Source organism: Seriola lalandi, unplaced genomic scaffold (assembly GCF_002814215.2).
Source record: "Seriola lalandi dorsalis isolate HSWRI2012SDOR001 ecotype SW California unplaced genomic scaffold, Sedor1 jcf7180002054572, whole genome shotgun sequence".
In the NCBI taxonomy this organism is placed as follows: domain Eukaryota; kingdom Metazoa; phylum Chordata; class Actinopteri; order Carangiformes; family Carangidae; genus Seriola; species Seriola lalandi.
Window position 1 is genome coordinate 1,461,239 of NW_019525125.1, and position 16,326 is coordinate 1,477,564.

The following is a 16,326-nucleotide window of genomic DNA, read 5'->3' on the forward strand; positions in this document are numbered from 1 at the left end:
CTGATCTTTGGGGCAGTTTTTCTGCCGCCACCCCAGTGCAATAGAGGTGAATGGAATTTTATTTGTGCTGCACAAAGCATTGAAAATTTACACTTAATTTAACAGCAACCTGCCATTCCACAAATGATGCCCCAGTTATTCTTGATAATCCAAAGACTTCAGTGGGAAAAATTTTCAACAAAAAAAACAGTCTCTCAAAAAAATCATTAGCAATGAGGTCTGTGGCTGATGGCTGATGCTACTGACTTTTTACTGCTCTGACAACCTCAAACAAAATTCAACTCACCTCCACCGTATGTGGTTGGGGGCAGAATCTGTACAAATCAAACCTGAACTATCTCCATGGCTAGCCACCACAAGAGGTAAGTAAGGAAACATGTTTTGTTTTGGGTTTTGTGGAGCTAGGACTAGGAGGCAATTAGCTTATCTTTGCATAAAGACTGGAAGCAGAAAAAATGTAGCAGCTAGCCAGAATCACTCCAAAATCAGTCTACCAGCAAACTCTTATTTAATCAGTGCATTACTGTTTATGTCATAATAGTAGCCGTGCATACCCAGCAGTCATCCCTGTGTATGATCGGCTCCAGGAGGTCTCCTGCTCGGATCATCTCGCCGTTCCAGGCCTTGAAGCTCACAGCGCTGGGTGAAGGCTGTAGGGAGGGTCCTGCTGCCCACACAGGTGTGTTGAGACAGTGAATGGTGATGTGCTGCACGGCCTCAGTGCTCAAAAGGTGGATGAAGTTCATCTGGATACGACCCACTCCTGTCTCCAACTGGAAGGCAAGTGGATTTTTGTTACTTTTAATTTGGACATATTTGTAGCATGAATGTGAGGTTTATTATTTAAGGTCAAAATCTGGAAGATGTAACACTGACCAAGATACTTAAGTCTACTTGGTTCCTATTTCACCAGTTTGTTAGAAAATGACTACCACAATATGACTCCATATAGAGCTTACTTTAGATACATTAGATTAGATACATTTGTGTAGACTAAAAAATGTGTTTCTCAAATAATCCTAACATAGAAAATAGTCTCATCTTAATGACAGATTGTTCACAAACATGCCTGATGTACTGGACTTACTGTGCGGGTCTCTGTAATAGAAGAACTTAAGCACAATCAATTTGGGAATTGATAACAGGCTGCAATTCTGATATAAATTAGACCGAGTTACATCTGGATCACAGATTGTGCCTTTAAGTATGATTGCCTGTCCCCATTATTTTATTTACAGTTAATCCAGGAATTGAGTCTGGCCGTGATGTATTGCTGCATTGTAGGGTTGAAATATAAATCCAAAACAAAGGAATGAAAGGATGAAGGACATTTTAAGATTCTTGAGCTTTACTTGCCAGCTGAGTGCGCCTTTGACGATGACTTGGCCAAGTCTAAAGAGTAAATGGGACGGCTTAAGATTCACTGCATGAATTATCCATCCAAATAGTGCTAGTGTTTATTCTATAGAGGCAGAAGATGAACAGCTGTGCTCCTTTATTTATCACATGAATGGCATACACACACACACACACAAACAGCCCATCTTAAACTCTAAACCTCTCTACTTCTTGAGAAATTCTGTCTTAAGACAACATGAAGAAAACATTCTCCACAAGGACACGATCATTCATCGATTTGATATTCATCCACTGTCTGCACAGTGTTCTCCAGAAGTGATCTTGTCTCTATCTAGATGATGTGTGTTTAAATTCTATAGGGCGTATGTCTCACTGAAGCAAATGACTAAATATAGAAGCGATCCTCACCTTGGACACCGTAATAGGTTTCAGGCACGTTTGTCCTCCAGCAGTGAAGTTACATGTCACCTCAATAGTGTCGGTGGCGCAGCCGAGGTTCGGGTCGATCCAGTAAGTGCCTTTCAAAGAGGAGCAGCAGAGGAGGGAACGGCACTTATCAATCAAAACACTGTGAAATTGTGCAGAGAAACGATGGAACAGTTTAAACGTCTCCTCACCATCGTACATCCTGTGTTCACAGTTGTAAAGGTCTCGGCAGATTCTGGCAGGATTGTCACGGGTTCCCAGAGGGTTCTTTAAACTCTGGATCAGAGTGCTGAGATGCTGCAGGGTCTTGAAAATCTCTGTGCCCTGGTCTAACATGGGCAGGTCCATGCTCTGATAATTCTGCTTTGGACATAATTAAAAAAAAAAAAAAAAAGTCATGATATTTATCATACTATTATCCTGTTCTACAAAAAAAAAAAAAAAAAAAAGGTTTTACCAACTCACTCTAATATTTCATGAATCTGTAATGGCACAAACATTCTCTGACACACCACAGAACCAACCAAGAATCAACAGTGACTCTTTGCAATGAGCATTGTTTGCCTCCAAACTGACCTCTTGCCTCAGTGCAGCATGGGAATCAATGATGACTTGAAAGGCAGCGCCAAGAGCCTCATTTCTCTAACAAAGAAGACAGTGAGACAATGAGTTAACCACAACCGTGATCATTTGTACTGCTCTGTTTGTACTACAACATGTCTTCATTCCCCTAAACGCCCACAACTAACAATAGAGAAAAACATACTTACAAGTGAAAGGGCAGAACTGTGACGACCCTAGAGACAAATGGGAGAAACCAGTATTATAATGGGCATTTTTGTATCAACAGCAACTCGATGTATTTGTGTTCATGGAGTAATTCTACAAATCCTGATCTACACTGTCAGTGGTAGATTATTCATATATGCAACAAAATTATTATGAATGCACAGGAAATGAGGCATAAACAAAAAGGAAATAAAGCATTTCAGACGCAGTGAAATGGAGCCGATGGCAAACAGCTGTTTGAATTAGATCACAGTGGAAAATAAGCCGTTCTATAACTAGTTCGATTTTCTTATAAATAACACACTTGATGTGCTCACAGTCTAACCAGAGTGCAGACGTACATTTGAGTTTTTCCTCTTCAAATGATTTTCTAGCAGACTGCTACAGCCACAGCTCATTTTGCATGTTTCATTTTAAATTGAACAGTGGGATATGAATTATGAAAAACAGTTATGTTCCCATTACAGGTGTCATCAGATCCAATAAAAGAGACTAGGCATCACTAGTGTTCACAGTTCACAAGACCCATTTAATCCAAGATATTCTTTTCTTGGTTTAGTGGCAGGATCTAGTGGAACGATCTGACCTGCGCCTAAATACAGTTACTTAACACTACCGTCTACATATTGTCTTTTACATTTGTACATTTTGATGCTTATGAAGACGCAGAGTCGAAAAACTTGTCTGTCTGCACTATTAAAGACAGAAAATCAATTACTGTCCCGTCTCTCCCTCTGTAATATACTGTCCTTGATCTGGAAAGCAGCTAATTCAGCTTCAGACGCTCAAAGAGCGTCTTTTCACAAAGAAAAACTTTCATTGGAGATTTCTTTTACTTGTTAAAAGCAAAACACTCAATCACAATTCATTGTTTTTGATCTAAAAAAAAAAAGAAAAAAAAGAGGAACTTACTGGTAGTCCTGGTGGTCCACGAGGACCAGGAGATCCCTGAAAAAAAATCACATGACCACATTAGGCTTCACCTTATTTCTAACTTGGACTTTACAAAAGATGATGCAGAAGTTAATTCATTAATTCTTATCATGCATGAGTAGACCACAGGCCAGAGCAGAGAACAATGATTAAGCTATAAGAGTTGAATAATTACTCACCCTTGGTCCTTGCAAACCCTGATTGAAATAAAAGAAAAAGAAATCAATATTCCAACAATATTAGAATGAGCAGACCAGATATTACGCTATCATGTACAGTACAATGCCATCTTTGTTCTACTAATTCAATTCTTTATCTACCTACTGTCGTATTGCTATTGAGTTGCCCTCTCGCTTCTTTGCAAGCCTACACTCTGAAATCTTATTCTCACACAGCAAATCCTATTTTCACACAGGAAACCTATACATGAGTGTTGGCGTTTTCAAAGTGCGCTTGTGAATTGTGCCTGTGTATGAGCACTCAACAAACCTCTTGAAAAAGCTTGAGATGAGCATGCAGCCAACATTTATCACCCTGACAGGAATTCCACAGCAGCTAAGTGTTACTGTGAATGTAACAACAAACAGTGGAGTACAATAGGAAATGAAAAGTGCTGAGGGCAAAGTGGGCCGAGTGGCGTGCTGTCTCCATACTAAGTATCCTATTCTGTGCTCACAGTACAGACAGAAAAGATTCATCAAAACAGCGCCACGCACCGTCTCCCCCCGACTTCCTTTGTCACCCTGGGGTCCCTGATGGAGAGAAAGGAGACAGAGGATCACTCCATCACTGCCAGAAAGCAGAGAGAAGTCACATAAAGCTTGGCAGATAGGATGAGATATGAGATACATACAGGATGACCGCTGGGGCCAATGATGCCAACGGGGCCCAAAGCTCCCTCCGTACCCTGGGAAGCAGAGGCATGTTAGTGACTGAAGACACGTATGATGGAGCATCTGACGAAGCAGTGCTTATTTTTCACGGCAAGTGTGCGGTTTTTGAGAGCTGAGCACCCTGGCATTGGCTGAAGTACTCCACTGAGTTACCAAAGTACTATTAATCTTCATCGTACCATCAAACCACGTGGTCCTCTCGGCCCCTGTATCCCTGCTGGGCCAGTATCTCCAGGTGGTCCCTAGAAACACACAAACAATTGTTTTGTATGACTGGATGAGGTGAGTCAGAGGTTAAACCAGTATTAAGTAATCAATGACCTTTGTTGACCTCTGTTGGCAACAGGTAGGATTTAATACACTGACAAATTTCTCTGCGGTTTGCAAATGGCAACAAACATTGTTAAATGGTTTAGTAGTTGAAATATCTTAAGCTACAGTTCCTCTAATGGCCACTAGGTGGTGAAATTAAGAAAATACACTGTGCCCCCAGTCCCATACCCACACATTAACTCCATATACTGTTACAGTATGCTATTAGTACACTGAATCTCAAAGCCAATCCTAGATAACATCGGGTGGGGGGGTAGGGTACACCCTGGACAGGTTGCCAGTCTATCACAGGGTTAACATATAGAGACAAACAACCATTCACACACACCTACAGGCAATTTAGAGTTGCCAATTAACCTAACCTGCATGTTTTGGGACTGTGGGAGGAAGCCGGATCTACCGGAGGAAACCCGCGCAGGCATGAGAATGTACTCCACACAGAAAAGCTGAGAGGTTCAAACTCAGAACCTGCTGTAATACTCCTGTATTAAGGCTTAAAAAGAGGTGCATTTGGGTCAGTATTTGCTTCACTGCCACCCAGGTTCCCATGCGCTTTGAGACCCAAACATAAGCTTCAAAATGCCGATTCAGAAACGTGTAGGTGTGCCACAGATGTTTTTCTATGGTCTACGGTTCCTATATACGTCTTATATATACAAAACAGCTCTGTTCATTATAGAAACAAATGTTCTGGCCTGGTAAGGCCAAGATGTAATATTTTCATACACCGCTTTCAACTGCTTATCCAACTGCTTAACAGCACATATGTTACCAGTTTTGATCATAACCAAATATAGCTGTAAAAATAAAGGGTTTGCAGCTGTGTTTTTGTTACATTTCTGCCATAATAGTACCATAATAAAAAAACAGCTTATGTTTCATTAATGTAGTAATTCTGAGGAAGTGGAAAACCTTTGTAAGAAACAAGTGTAAACAGCTTAATCTCTCCTCTTATTTAGAATAAGGTCAATACTGTTGCCATTACAGCCATTACGAATCACTCCAACAGGATGTTAAAGCAGTTTGTTACAGAGCCTTTACTTTTGCAACTTCATCTGATTTTACTGACTTTAATTATCCTTACTCATTGCTCCTGAGTTAGAACAACTGTTATAAACTCTACTAAACACTAACACAAAGCTCATCTGCTTCACGCTCCTGTTCAACTCCCACAGTGGGAAAATATCCAACGCCTCTCTCAGGGTTTTAAATGAAACTCTTGTAAAGCCTGCTCTGTTTCTTCAGCTGGCAATAATCTATAGTGCAGTAAGTAAAGCAGACTTATGGTGTAGCAGATGTTATCCTGGGGCATGTTACAGTAATACCTAACAGCTTTCATAGCAATTATTACTGAAGATAATGTAATGTAATGTACCTCAAGACAATTTTAGGCGTTTAAACTTCACAAAAGTGACTTTTTGGATCATTTTAAAGTCTTAGCGCCATATGATAGCTCTGACCAAAAGGGTAAGAACTTAGTTCAGACTGGAAAATTAAACTTTATAGGTCTGACTGACCCGAGGTCATCATTTCAGTTGTGAGTAGAGCTTGGTGGGAGCATACCTTTGGCCCAAACAGACCCGACACCCCTGGAAATCCTTGTCCACCAGTATCCCCCTGATACACAAAGAGAAAGAAAAGTGTGGTCATCTTCTTCACAGCACACTGTCACATAAAAGAACTGCAGTTAGTTATTTTTTTGGCAAGTCGGTGCTCACTGGTTGCCCTTTAGTTCCCTGGTCTCCTTGTTTTCCTGGCAATCCCATCCCACCAATAGAGCCTCTTTTTCCTGATGGACCGGTTTGGCCTGGAAGACCCCTCTCACCCTGGAGAAAACACACAAACATAAACACACATAAAAACAAGCACATCCTCCTCACATCCCACCCGACAACCTCTGCATCAGACACAGCTGTAGAAGCCACGATGCAGCAACAAGCTCATGATCGTTCACTGGTTTCCCACCAATGGACACAGCTAACTGCATTTAGTGGGGCCCCTGACCAATTAGGAAGCACCGCCAAGAACTGAACCTGGACATGAGCAGCGCTGGGCTGGTGCCTTTCCCCCTACATCACCCTGGTGCCCCCCAATATACTTTTTAAAGTTTCATTATCACAGGAAGCAGAGGAACCAAACTACAGTTTACCTCATAACAAACTGTCCAGCTTCAATAAATGTCTGCATGTTAATCACCAATACAAGGCCAAATCATAACTTTATGCCCAAACCACAGGCAGTGAGGTCAAAATTGCCTAATACCACAGGTCCAATAAATAAAGCCTCTCTGTGTTTGTCACAGTCATGCATATGTAAATTTTATGTAACATTGGCAGGGCCATGCAAATCGATACTCTGCCAACTCATTAATATTTTGCAACAGTAATTTCCTGAAATTATTGCAGTGAATATGAGGTCTTTTGAGAGAAGTCTTTGTGCAGACTTTGGCCTTTGAGATCAGAAAATGCTCCAAATATAAAGGCAGCTTTATAGTGTCGAGGGAAGCGGCCCTGACATATGAAAGCTGAGTTGGCAGTTTGCATTTGATACTGGCAATAAATTTGCCTGCATTGTAATCTATAAAATATGCTTTAAAATCAAGTTCTTTGTGAATACGATCAAAACTTTTTTAGCACAAGCAATTAAAGTGGTGCAAATCGTTCTTACCTTCTGTCCAAAGTAGCCTTGACTTCCAGGAAGCCCTGTCACACCCGTTTTACCCTGCTGCCCAGGTTTTCCGGGGAACCCCACCTCTCCGTCTTCTCCTTGCTCCCCCTAAAGACAAAATAGTGATCATGATCAGAGCGAATATTAATTTAATTTAGCAACAAATAAGCAAACTGCACTGTCCACACCTTGACTCCTTTACTCCCATCTTTACCAAGAAGTCCATCCATTCCATGCGGCCCCTCAAGTCCCTCCCTGCCCACAACCCCCCGTGGGCCAGGAGGACCCTCTGGACCCTTATGAAAGACAATGAGTGACATTAATATGAAAGCTTGAATTGATTTTAAATAGTAACATGTAGTTTGACTGTGAGTTCAAGTCAAATCAAATTTTATTTATATAGCCCAATATCACAAATTTGCCTCAAGGGTCTTAACAATCAGTTATGTCTGATTATAATTTAGACAAAAGAAAAGCATCAAACTCACTGGTGGTCCTTTGGTCCCAGATGTTCCTGTTGCCCCCGATTTTCCTTTCTGACCCTGGAGCATAAAGAATTCATGTTGCACAGTTGTGACATAGTTGCATGACTGACAATACAGTCCATTAATGCTTCAGTTTTCTCATACAACAAAATCATGCCTCTATTATTTATGTCCTTACTTGATCACCTTTGGATCCTTTCAGCCCTGGTCGTCCCTTTGGCCCAAGATGTCCCTAAAATGATCATTACTGTTTGATTTGAATTACACTGATTGAGTTTGCGCAGTCTGACACAGTGTCGATGTATTTTACATTTCAAGAGGAATACATGGGATACTTACAGGAAGCCCTGAGGCACCAGCTTCACCTCTCTTTCCATCAAAACCCATTTGACCCTGGAAAATGTAAATTTCTGCAGTTCAATGTATAGAACATAACTTAACCCTGATCGACACTATTCTTGAAGACAAAAGCAAACAACGTATCAGTTTTTTTTTTTTATTTCACTCACAATGTGTCCGGGGTCACCTGGCTCTCCTCTCTCTCCTCTGTCTCCAGGAGGACCCTGGATTCATGTAGAAACAAATTAATTAAAGAATCCCGAACACCACAAACAAACAATACCGAAAAAAAAAAAAAAAAAAACTGGTACATGTAAGAAACTCACTCTGTCACCTTGGGGACCAGGAGGACCTTCAGCCTTGCTGTCATCTCCCTGTTCACCCTAAACAAGCAGTGCAGAAATAGACAAACAACCGCAATCAATAGCATTTCCCTAAAACCCAATGGTCTGTGCAAAATCAATGCAGCGCTTGTTTGAAAGTGTATAACAATGGAAACACATTGCCTGCTCTCTTTACATGAATGGCAAATCATTACATTCGCTATTATCCACAATGATCCCATTTCACATAAATGGTGCCAATGTCTGTTCCAGGGTCTTTATGGAATTCATTAACCAATAACCACGGGTGCGTGTATGATTTTAATAGTCATGTGTTGTGCGTATGTCAAATTAAATAAATAAAAGAGGAGCGCAGCAGGCATCGGAAAGTAGGGGGATAATTGGTGATGCCCAGGGGCCGAACAAAAGTGACACTTACATGGATAAAAAGCAATATATTGTAGCATTAGAGCTTTTAACATAACTGTGATTGGGATAAGTATTTATCTGCAGCATGCTTTAGTGCCAGTGTTACCTGGCTCTCTCAATTGAGAATCATAAATTTTGCAATGACCCGTGTGATAGCATGATATTGATTTTAATTATAGAGCAAGCACAACCATTATTTCGAGGATATTGGCAAAGAGAAAATAACAGATATCCACATCCACATGGCTCCTGCCCAGGGACTAAAAAAACTGCAAATTAGCTTCTCACTAAACTCTGGTACAGTATGCTCTATTGTGTGCTGCTCCTGTCAAATAAACACAAATTATGGAGCTAATATCCCCTAAAATCATGAGCAGAAGAGTCCAGGTGCTTGGTAAATTATATACATTTGACAGAACTTAGATAATTGGATGTGTCCTGGTTCAAATCATCGATCACATTAGGGACGAGTAGAGTAATATACGACAGACAGAAGAGGCACTAATTAGGGACACAACTAAAGTCCTGATGCATTAATTAAACTGACCATGCACTCAAAGACAATGTGCTGCATGATGGTTTTACCTTGTTAAATAACGCAACCATATCAGGCCCCCCAGAGCTCATCAGACACGATTAAAGTTCAGATAGCTATTAGGAACAGCAAATAATTTATATAAACAGAATGTACCTTTTCACCTTTTGGCCCAGGAGGTCCCAGTGGGCCCTGTGGTCCCATGTGACCCTATGACAAGACAAAGAGTTTGTGATTGCATCTCATTTCAGGGCTGTAACCTCACAGCCGTCCGCTCAGCTGTTACTTTAACACATGGAATCAAGCTACAGACAGAGGAGGACAAAACTTCTAAAACAGTATCATCAATCATCACTTCATCTTCTGGTGCTGTAAAGAACGCAATTTTGTGATTCATCTGTCAAGACAATTTGATTCTGCTTTAGTTTTAAGTCTGCAATAATCAGTTTCTCACCTCCATCTTACCCTGAATTTATTATGTGTATACACAGGTTCAGACCAGCAACGTTGCTGTTTTTATCTCCTTTGTACACGAAATAAGAGAAAGCTTGTCAAACGCCGATCCAAACCAAAGATTCTCTGTCATTCCCATATTTTAACTGGCAAATATGAAGCACCTTCTTCATTGGTACGGATAAATAGAAGGGAGGTACATATTTTTAGTGTGGTTTATACATTTAAAATAGCAAAGAATCAAGAGAAATCACAGTTAAATAATAGGCTGAAGACTCTGACAGAGCAGTGCTTTCACCTGCACTACATAAAAAATAACATTAACCAAAACAACACAAAGGGTTGTTGACACATCCAAGTGTTAGAGAGGAGGATTCCCCCAACTGTGAAATGAAGAGGAAGCACAAAACACCAGCCTGCGATTAATCAACAAGCAAAGTGTCTCACAAATCATCAGTGTCATTCACATATTTGGTATGAAATGTAAACCTGGATGAGATACATTTCTAAAAACTGTCCAGGCTTTTTAAAACACACATTGGTTAGAGGAAAAAGTTGTAAGTAATATCAAGACAAAGGGGCCCCACGCTCAAAAAAAGAAGATTTACTGAATGCATTGCACATTTCGACATTACTTCATCATTAGGTAAGCGCCTGCCAACGACGTACCCTCCTTGCTTTCGCCCTTTGACACACACATCCGATATTATGTCATGCAAACTACTACTATGAAGCCAAACCATAAAAATAAAAGTTCTTCTTTCCATAGAATATATTATATAGAAACAGGGAAAGAAGGATTCCTTTATTTTAGAGGTTTAAGAAGGTTGTCACAGTTTTTAACCTTTCTGAACTGACTGCAGTGTAGAGTTTTTGAAGTGCACTCACTTTCATAACATCCTGCAACGGAGTGTATTATCCCATCACTGTTTATGTAGAAGTGCTTACCTCGTAACCTGATATGCCTGGATTTCCTTGTTGGCCCATTCTCCCTGGAGCACCCTGGGGAAATATGTATATTTAGCCCACATCCACCAACAACCAATTAAGTCCCTCAATCTATCTCTAAAGAACTCACCACTGGCCCGATGGTTCCTCTCGTGCCCTTCTGTCCCACAAATCCCATTTCTCCCCGCTCACCGATTGGCCCGGTCTCTCCCAGGTGACCTTGGTGTCCTTTGCTCCCCTGGAGAGAAGCCATCAATGAGCAGGTATGCAGCGAGTGTGCAAATGTCCCTGAACTGCTGTGTGGGTTGTTTGACAATTCAAACATTTAATACTGAAAGTCTACTTGACAAGCACCTCCACCTGACCTCACTGTTTACTACTACAGCAGAGAACTATTCAACTCTTTGTGCGAGAGAACAAATTGACAAGCATCCAAAAGCGAATGCTGCATTTCATCCCTGAGCAGGTGAACTGACAAACCTTTTCTCCTCGTTTTCCTCTTTCACCAATTTTGCCAGGCTTCCCCTCCTGACCCTTGTAGAGAAAATTGAACAGGGTTGTAAGTTGACAAAAACATCTGTCTTTTCATGGGAATTGAATGAAAATCGGAGCTGGCTGCTGAAACACTCACCCGTACACCCAGCAGTCCAGGAGGCCCGGGAGGTCCTTCGTTTCCTTTCAGGCCGATTTCACCCCTGTCTCCTTTAGCGCCCTCTGGACCAGCATCCCCCTTTTCACCCTGAGAAGAGCGTTACAAGTCTTATAAAGAACATGATCACAATCTGACTTACAATATACTGGTTTATTTAGATGTAATCACAGGCAATAACAGCCAGGATTTTGGCCTGTTTGAATACCTAAATAAAATATTCAGACTGAAAAAAAATGATCATTTTCACAAGGCAAGCGTAAATAATAAATACATGAAAGATCTGTCTGTAGTTACAGGTTTTCATATGATACTCCACATCATCACCTGACAAAATGTCAGCAGAAAGACTACTGCAGAACCTGGGGGGTCCACAACAACAAGAGCCTGGTTGCCCATATCTTTGAGTTTTGCCAGAAGAACAGTCACTTCCACCTGATCTGCAGAATAGTGCCTGTCAAGCTCTGGGTTAAGAGTCTACAGATCTGAGCAAGAGCGTGATTTTGAAGAGCGTGTCAGGTTATAAATAAAATCTTTCATTCTATCCAGTATTCACAGGCCACCGATGACACGAAGCCAGGACAGGAGAGATGTGAGCTCTGCAGCTGGCTCGACATGAAAGTCTTGCTGCAGCGCTCTGAGCTAGCGGCGGTTTCTGCAGTGACAGCTCAGGCATGTAAACAGAGAGTTACAGTAGTTTAGCCAGAATGACACAAAAGCATTACTAATTTATTGGTGAGACACAACAGGCTGTAATTTGGAGATATTTCGAAAGATGGAAAAAAAAAAAAAGAAAGAAAGAAGAATGTCACAGTGATTTGACGTGTTCAAGGTGCATGTGCTCCCAATCGTCACCACAAAGTGAGCAGAGGCTCAGCTGCAGTTTTGATGCTAAACTAACAGAGCATGAATGCTGCAATTTTACTGAAAGAAAATATTGGCTGTCTGCTGTTGGCCACCTGCTTAATAATTTAAAAAACAGTTATAGCAAGGCCTGGCTGAATAAGAGAATGAGAAACACCATAGGAAAAGAGAGGCAGTGAGCCTATCTTGTAGATCTAGTAGAGAGAGAACAGCACTCTTATCTGCACAGGTTAAAATATCACTTGAGACCTTAAACACAAGAGGGTGTGTTGTTTGGACATTTTCCTGTTTCATAATGCTGTCATACCCCTCTCTCCCAGCATTCCCCATATCAACTGACTGAAATATACAAAAAGACATTCATTTCAAAGGCATGTGTACAGATGATATTTCTTATAGCTTCACCTACTTGGTAAGCAGATCAACAGCCCCAGTCTTAGTTTTGTTGTTTTTTTTCCAAATAGAGGATCATGTTTCACTCTAACTGTGTGGTTCTTTATTTAAATATAAATATTGGTTCTCTCAAGAGCAGCTGATATTGCAGATATACAAAAGCCCATGGCTCTTTGGCAAACACTGAATATTCTCACAACCTAGAAACAAGAATTACATGTATAACTTAAAGAATGGAGCAAGGAAACAGTTAAAAGTATATATACAGTGACAGAGTTGATTTACATCTTACAGAATTCAATGTTCATTTCACCATGTCTTTATCATCTGAAAATCATTCAAATGCTGATAACAAACACTGACATCGAGTCCATGGGCTGTCACGTAATGTCACATAATCACTCACACGTTTTGCAGGATGTAATGATTTTGTGTACATATGTATTTGTTGAATTTCAAACTCAAAATTCACCGGTTAATACGCCAATGAACCGTGACAATGGACTGATTTTCATTGTCGTAACAGTTAACAGTCAAAGCTGCAAATCCCTCTTGAGCTGCTGTTTTCCATCCAGGAGCTGCACTCTGGCCAAGAACTGCTCAAAGTAGTTTACTCCCCTGACTAACAGAAAACGTCCTGTACAGCACAGAGCTGAACAGAGTCTCAGGTTGACTCTATTCTAATCCTCTGTGTTCTCTGTGCTCACATTTTACCACCTTCTCTAAGCCAAAGGCTGTTTGTGGGTCTGTCAGCCATACTTGCAGCAGTTTGGCTCTGCTGAATAGGCAGGCTTTTGTACTTTTTGTGTTTTGTTGTTTTTTTTTTCGATCACAACACTTGCCAGACAGTAGAGCTCTTAAAATAGCCACTCTATCTGTTTTCACTAAAGTGTCAACACAACACAGCTCCGACTGTACAAAGGGCAATATCTTACTAACAATACTCATCTTGCTCTAATTACAGTGAGCTGCTGCAGTGAACGGGGAAGTTCAATGGGTTCACAGATATGCAGCTTCAGGACAGAAAAAAATTATGTTAAAATCAGTGACAACAGTGTGACAATTACAATTACAATCTGAAGTTTTGAAAAAACATTTCTTTCTTTTAACTGTGGGCAATTAAAAACACTGTTGTTTTTTTTTTTCAAGTGATGCATATCTCAGATTTGGCCTTTTATTTTCATACTTGCCTTAGCTCCATCAGGTCCACTTGGTCCAGCCTCCCCATCGATGCCTGGCTCACCCTGATAAATAATCATAAAAAAATATGTCTGCAACATGTTTCAGTGTCACAAAACACTAATCACAGGAAACAAAAACAGATGTGAAGCAAGCACATAATAAAACTGCTTTTTTTAAAATTTGTAAAACAAATTTACCACTTGGTTTACGCTGTGTCGCAAGTGACTTGCCCACTTCTCAATATACTGGAGGGTTTGCCAACGTAAATTCAGTTCACTTGAACTCATTAAGACTTAACTGAATGAAAAACAGGGGCTACTCACTCTCTCGCCAATCAGACCCTGCTCCCCGATGCTGCCAGGTAGACCGATGGCACCCTGCCAGGGGAAGAAACATGATACTGGTGATGTGTTGTATCTTTTTGATTTTGTTTCAACCACGGTTGATTGAGAGTTAATTACTCAGTAAAGGAGACTAGTATGGCATTATATTTGCACTCCAAATCCTGAGCTTGCAAGTCGGCATTTGTGTTTTCTAGGCACATAATATGTATTTTGTTGAAACCTTAAGTGCTCAATAACCTCACTTTTACTATGCCACAACCTCAGCTAGTTGGAAAACTCAAGTACGTGATTTCTGATTTGCTGTTTTGTTTCCAATACAGTGGATAGTGCGATTACTAGTACCTATACTAGTACCTATTATTAGATAGGTACTGTGGGCAAAGCAGATTCACATGCAACTAGTTTATACAGTTTAGGTCACACACCTTGTTTTAATTTGCTCAAATTGAATCCTGTTTTAAATGATAATAATTTCTCAATAAAATTATAATTTATGTGCTTATAAAAATCTTGTCCCATCTGGCTCCCAGGACTGAGGCACAAATACGGTTCCATGTAGCAGAAGGTCCCCCACTCGCCTCGCAATAACCATTTACTGTGGCAAAGGTTGTTGTGATGTAATCAACCCATACCAATTTTCATGATGTAAGACATTAACATAAGTACACATCCACCAGTCCAATATCTCAACAATCTATAACAATTTCAACAGCTTTTATCATCATCATCATCTTCACCTTCTCTCCAGTTTCACCAGGCAGTCCTCTCTCTCCAGCCTTCCCTGGCAGACCCTGTCACAAGCAGCAACAGCCTTTAGCATTCAGCGCTAACATTAAAGTCAGTAGGAGGTCTTGCACCAGCTGTGTGATCAAACTCACCGACAGTCCCATCTCCCCCAGTGGTCCAATCGTTCCCAGGGGCCCTGCTGGTCCCTGCGGTGCCAAAGCAGAGGCATCAATAAAAAGGTTAAGAGTGTTTTCTAATCTTGGACAAACACCCCTGAAAGTGACAGTAAAGGAGGAAAAATGTGAAAAGAAATAAGAACCAGGCAGAAAGTGTGGATTTGTGGAGATAAGTTAATCTGTAGGGCTAAGAGCCTTGAAAATACTGAGCCAAAGCTTCTGCAAGTGATGGAAACAGGCCTGCTGTTATAGACACATTCAGGCTACAATACAGCTGCCTCTCCAGGAAGGAGACGGTGTAAATCAAATTGTCTCAGACTCACTACCTCTCTGCTGGTGTCTTTGAGACTTGGACAGAATAAGAGAAAGAGGATTAGGTTGTTCACGGATTTTAGACAGGCTGTGAGTTTCTAGGATGCACCAAATAAAAAGGTGTCAAAGCAGAAATTCAGAGTTTATGTGTAAGGGCGAGAAGGAGGTTGCACAGTAGGTGCTGGAGAGCCGCAGATCATTATAGATAATGAGACACTATGGTTTCTGCCTATATCTTCAAAATTTTACATATCTGAACCAGATGGCGTAAGAAAGAAAAAACTGTGAAAAAGCATTACCATCCAGTAGCTCTTTGATAATGAGGTTTATTTTCAATTATGGAACCAAAATAGGGTTCAATCATGGAGGCAAATAAACTCACAGGCTCTCCTGCAATTCCTTTGGCTCCTGGAGGTCCCGAGGGTCCCTGAACACCCTGAAAATAATACAGTCGTTTATAACAAACACACACACACACACAAACACTACTGGTATTCATAAACATGTCGAAATGCCACAACACTCACTAGAGAAACAGCGTGCCACGCAAGTCTCTCTTATCCACTACTGTTCCCCAAAATGTCGCCACCCCAAAAATCAAGACTGACCTAAAAGAGACCTCTGTTAGCCCCAAACACTTACTGGAAATCCCTTAGGCCCGGCTTCAGCTGCCTCGCCAAGCTTTCCCTGCAGCAAAACAACAACACCAAAAAAATAAATACAGTCAGACAGGTTTTAACACTATATCATAGTGAGGCATAGTCAGCA

General features: G+C 40.9%; 1 protein-coding gene across 2 annotated transcripts in view; it reads right to left on the reverse strand.

The window, feature by feature from the left end:
* The window catches only part of col27a1b (collagen, type XXVII, alpha 1b), a 64,332-nt gene that overhangs the window by 1,771 nt on the left and 46,235 nt on the right, over positions 1-16,326 (reverse strand). The window contains exons 31-60 of one of the 2 annotated variants that reach the window (XM_087176877.1): positions 16,201-16,245; positions 15,941-15,994; positions 15,223-15,276; positions 15,082-15,135; positions 14,324-14,377; positions 14,009-14,062; positions 11,544-11,651; positions 11,393-11,446; positions 11,043-11,150; positions 10,913-10,966; positions 9,668-9,721; positions 8,551-8,607; positions 8,395-8,448; positions 8,225-8,278; positions 8,064-8,117; positions 7,889-7,942; positions 7,589-7,696; positions 7,401-7,508; positions 6,452-6,559; positions 6,297-6,350; positions 4,580-4,642; positions 4,361-4,414; positions 4,224-4,259; positions 3,687-3,704; positions 3,487-3,522; positions 2,556-2,582; positions 2,362-2,427; positions 1,977-2,145; positions 1,768-1,877; positions 555-773 (exon numbers count right to left, since the gene is read on the reverse strand). In XM_087176877.1, coding sequence (XP_087033003.1) covers positions 555-773; positions 1,768-1,877; positions 1,977-2,145; positions 2,362-2,427; positions 2,556-2,582; positions 3,487-3,522; positions 3,687-3,704; positions 4,224-4,259; positions 4,361-4,414; positions 4,580-4,642; positions 6,297-6,350; positions 6,452-6,559; positions 7,401-7,508; positions 7,589-7,696; positions 7,889-7,942; positions 8,064-8,117; positions 8,225-8,278; positions 8,395-8,448; positions 8,551-8,607; positions 9,668-9,721; positions 10,913-10,966; positions 11,043-11,150; positions 11,393-11,446; positions 11,544-11,651; positions 14,009-14,062; positions 14,324-14,377; positions 15,082-15,135; positions 15,223-15,276; positions 15,941-15,994; positions 16,201-16,245 — 2,142 coding nt within the window. Of the gene's footprint in view, positions 1-554; positions 774-1,767; positions 1,878-1,976; positions 2,149-2,361; positions 2,428-2,555; positions 2,583-3,486; positions 3,523-3,686; positions 3,705-4,223; positions 4,260-4,360; positions 4,415-4,579; positions 4,643-6,296; positions 6,351-6,451; positions 6,560-7,400; positions 7,509-7,588; positions 7,697-7,888; positions 7,943-8,063; positions 8,118-8,224; positions 8,279-8,394; positions 8,449-8,550; positions 8,608-9,667; positions 9,722-10,912; positions 10,967-11,042; positions 11,151-11,392; positions 11,447-11,543; positions 11,652-14,008; positions 14,063-14,323; positions 14,378-15,081; positions 15,136-15,222; positions 15,277-15,940; positions 15,995-16,200; positions 16,246-16,326 lie in introns of both variants that reach the window. The other variant, XM_023417112.2, reaches the window with a different exon arrangement.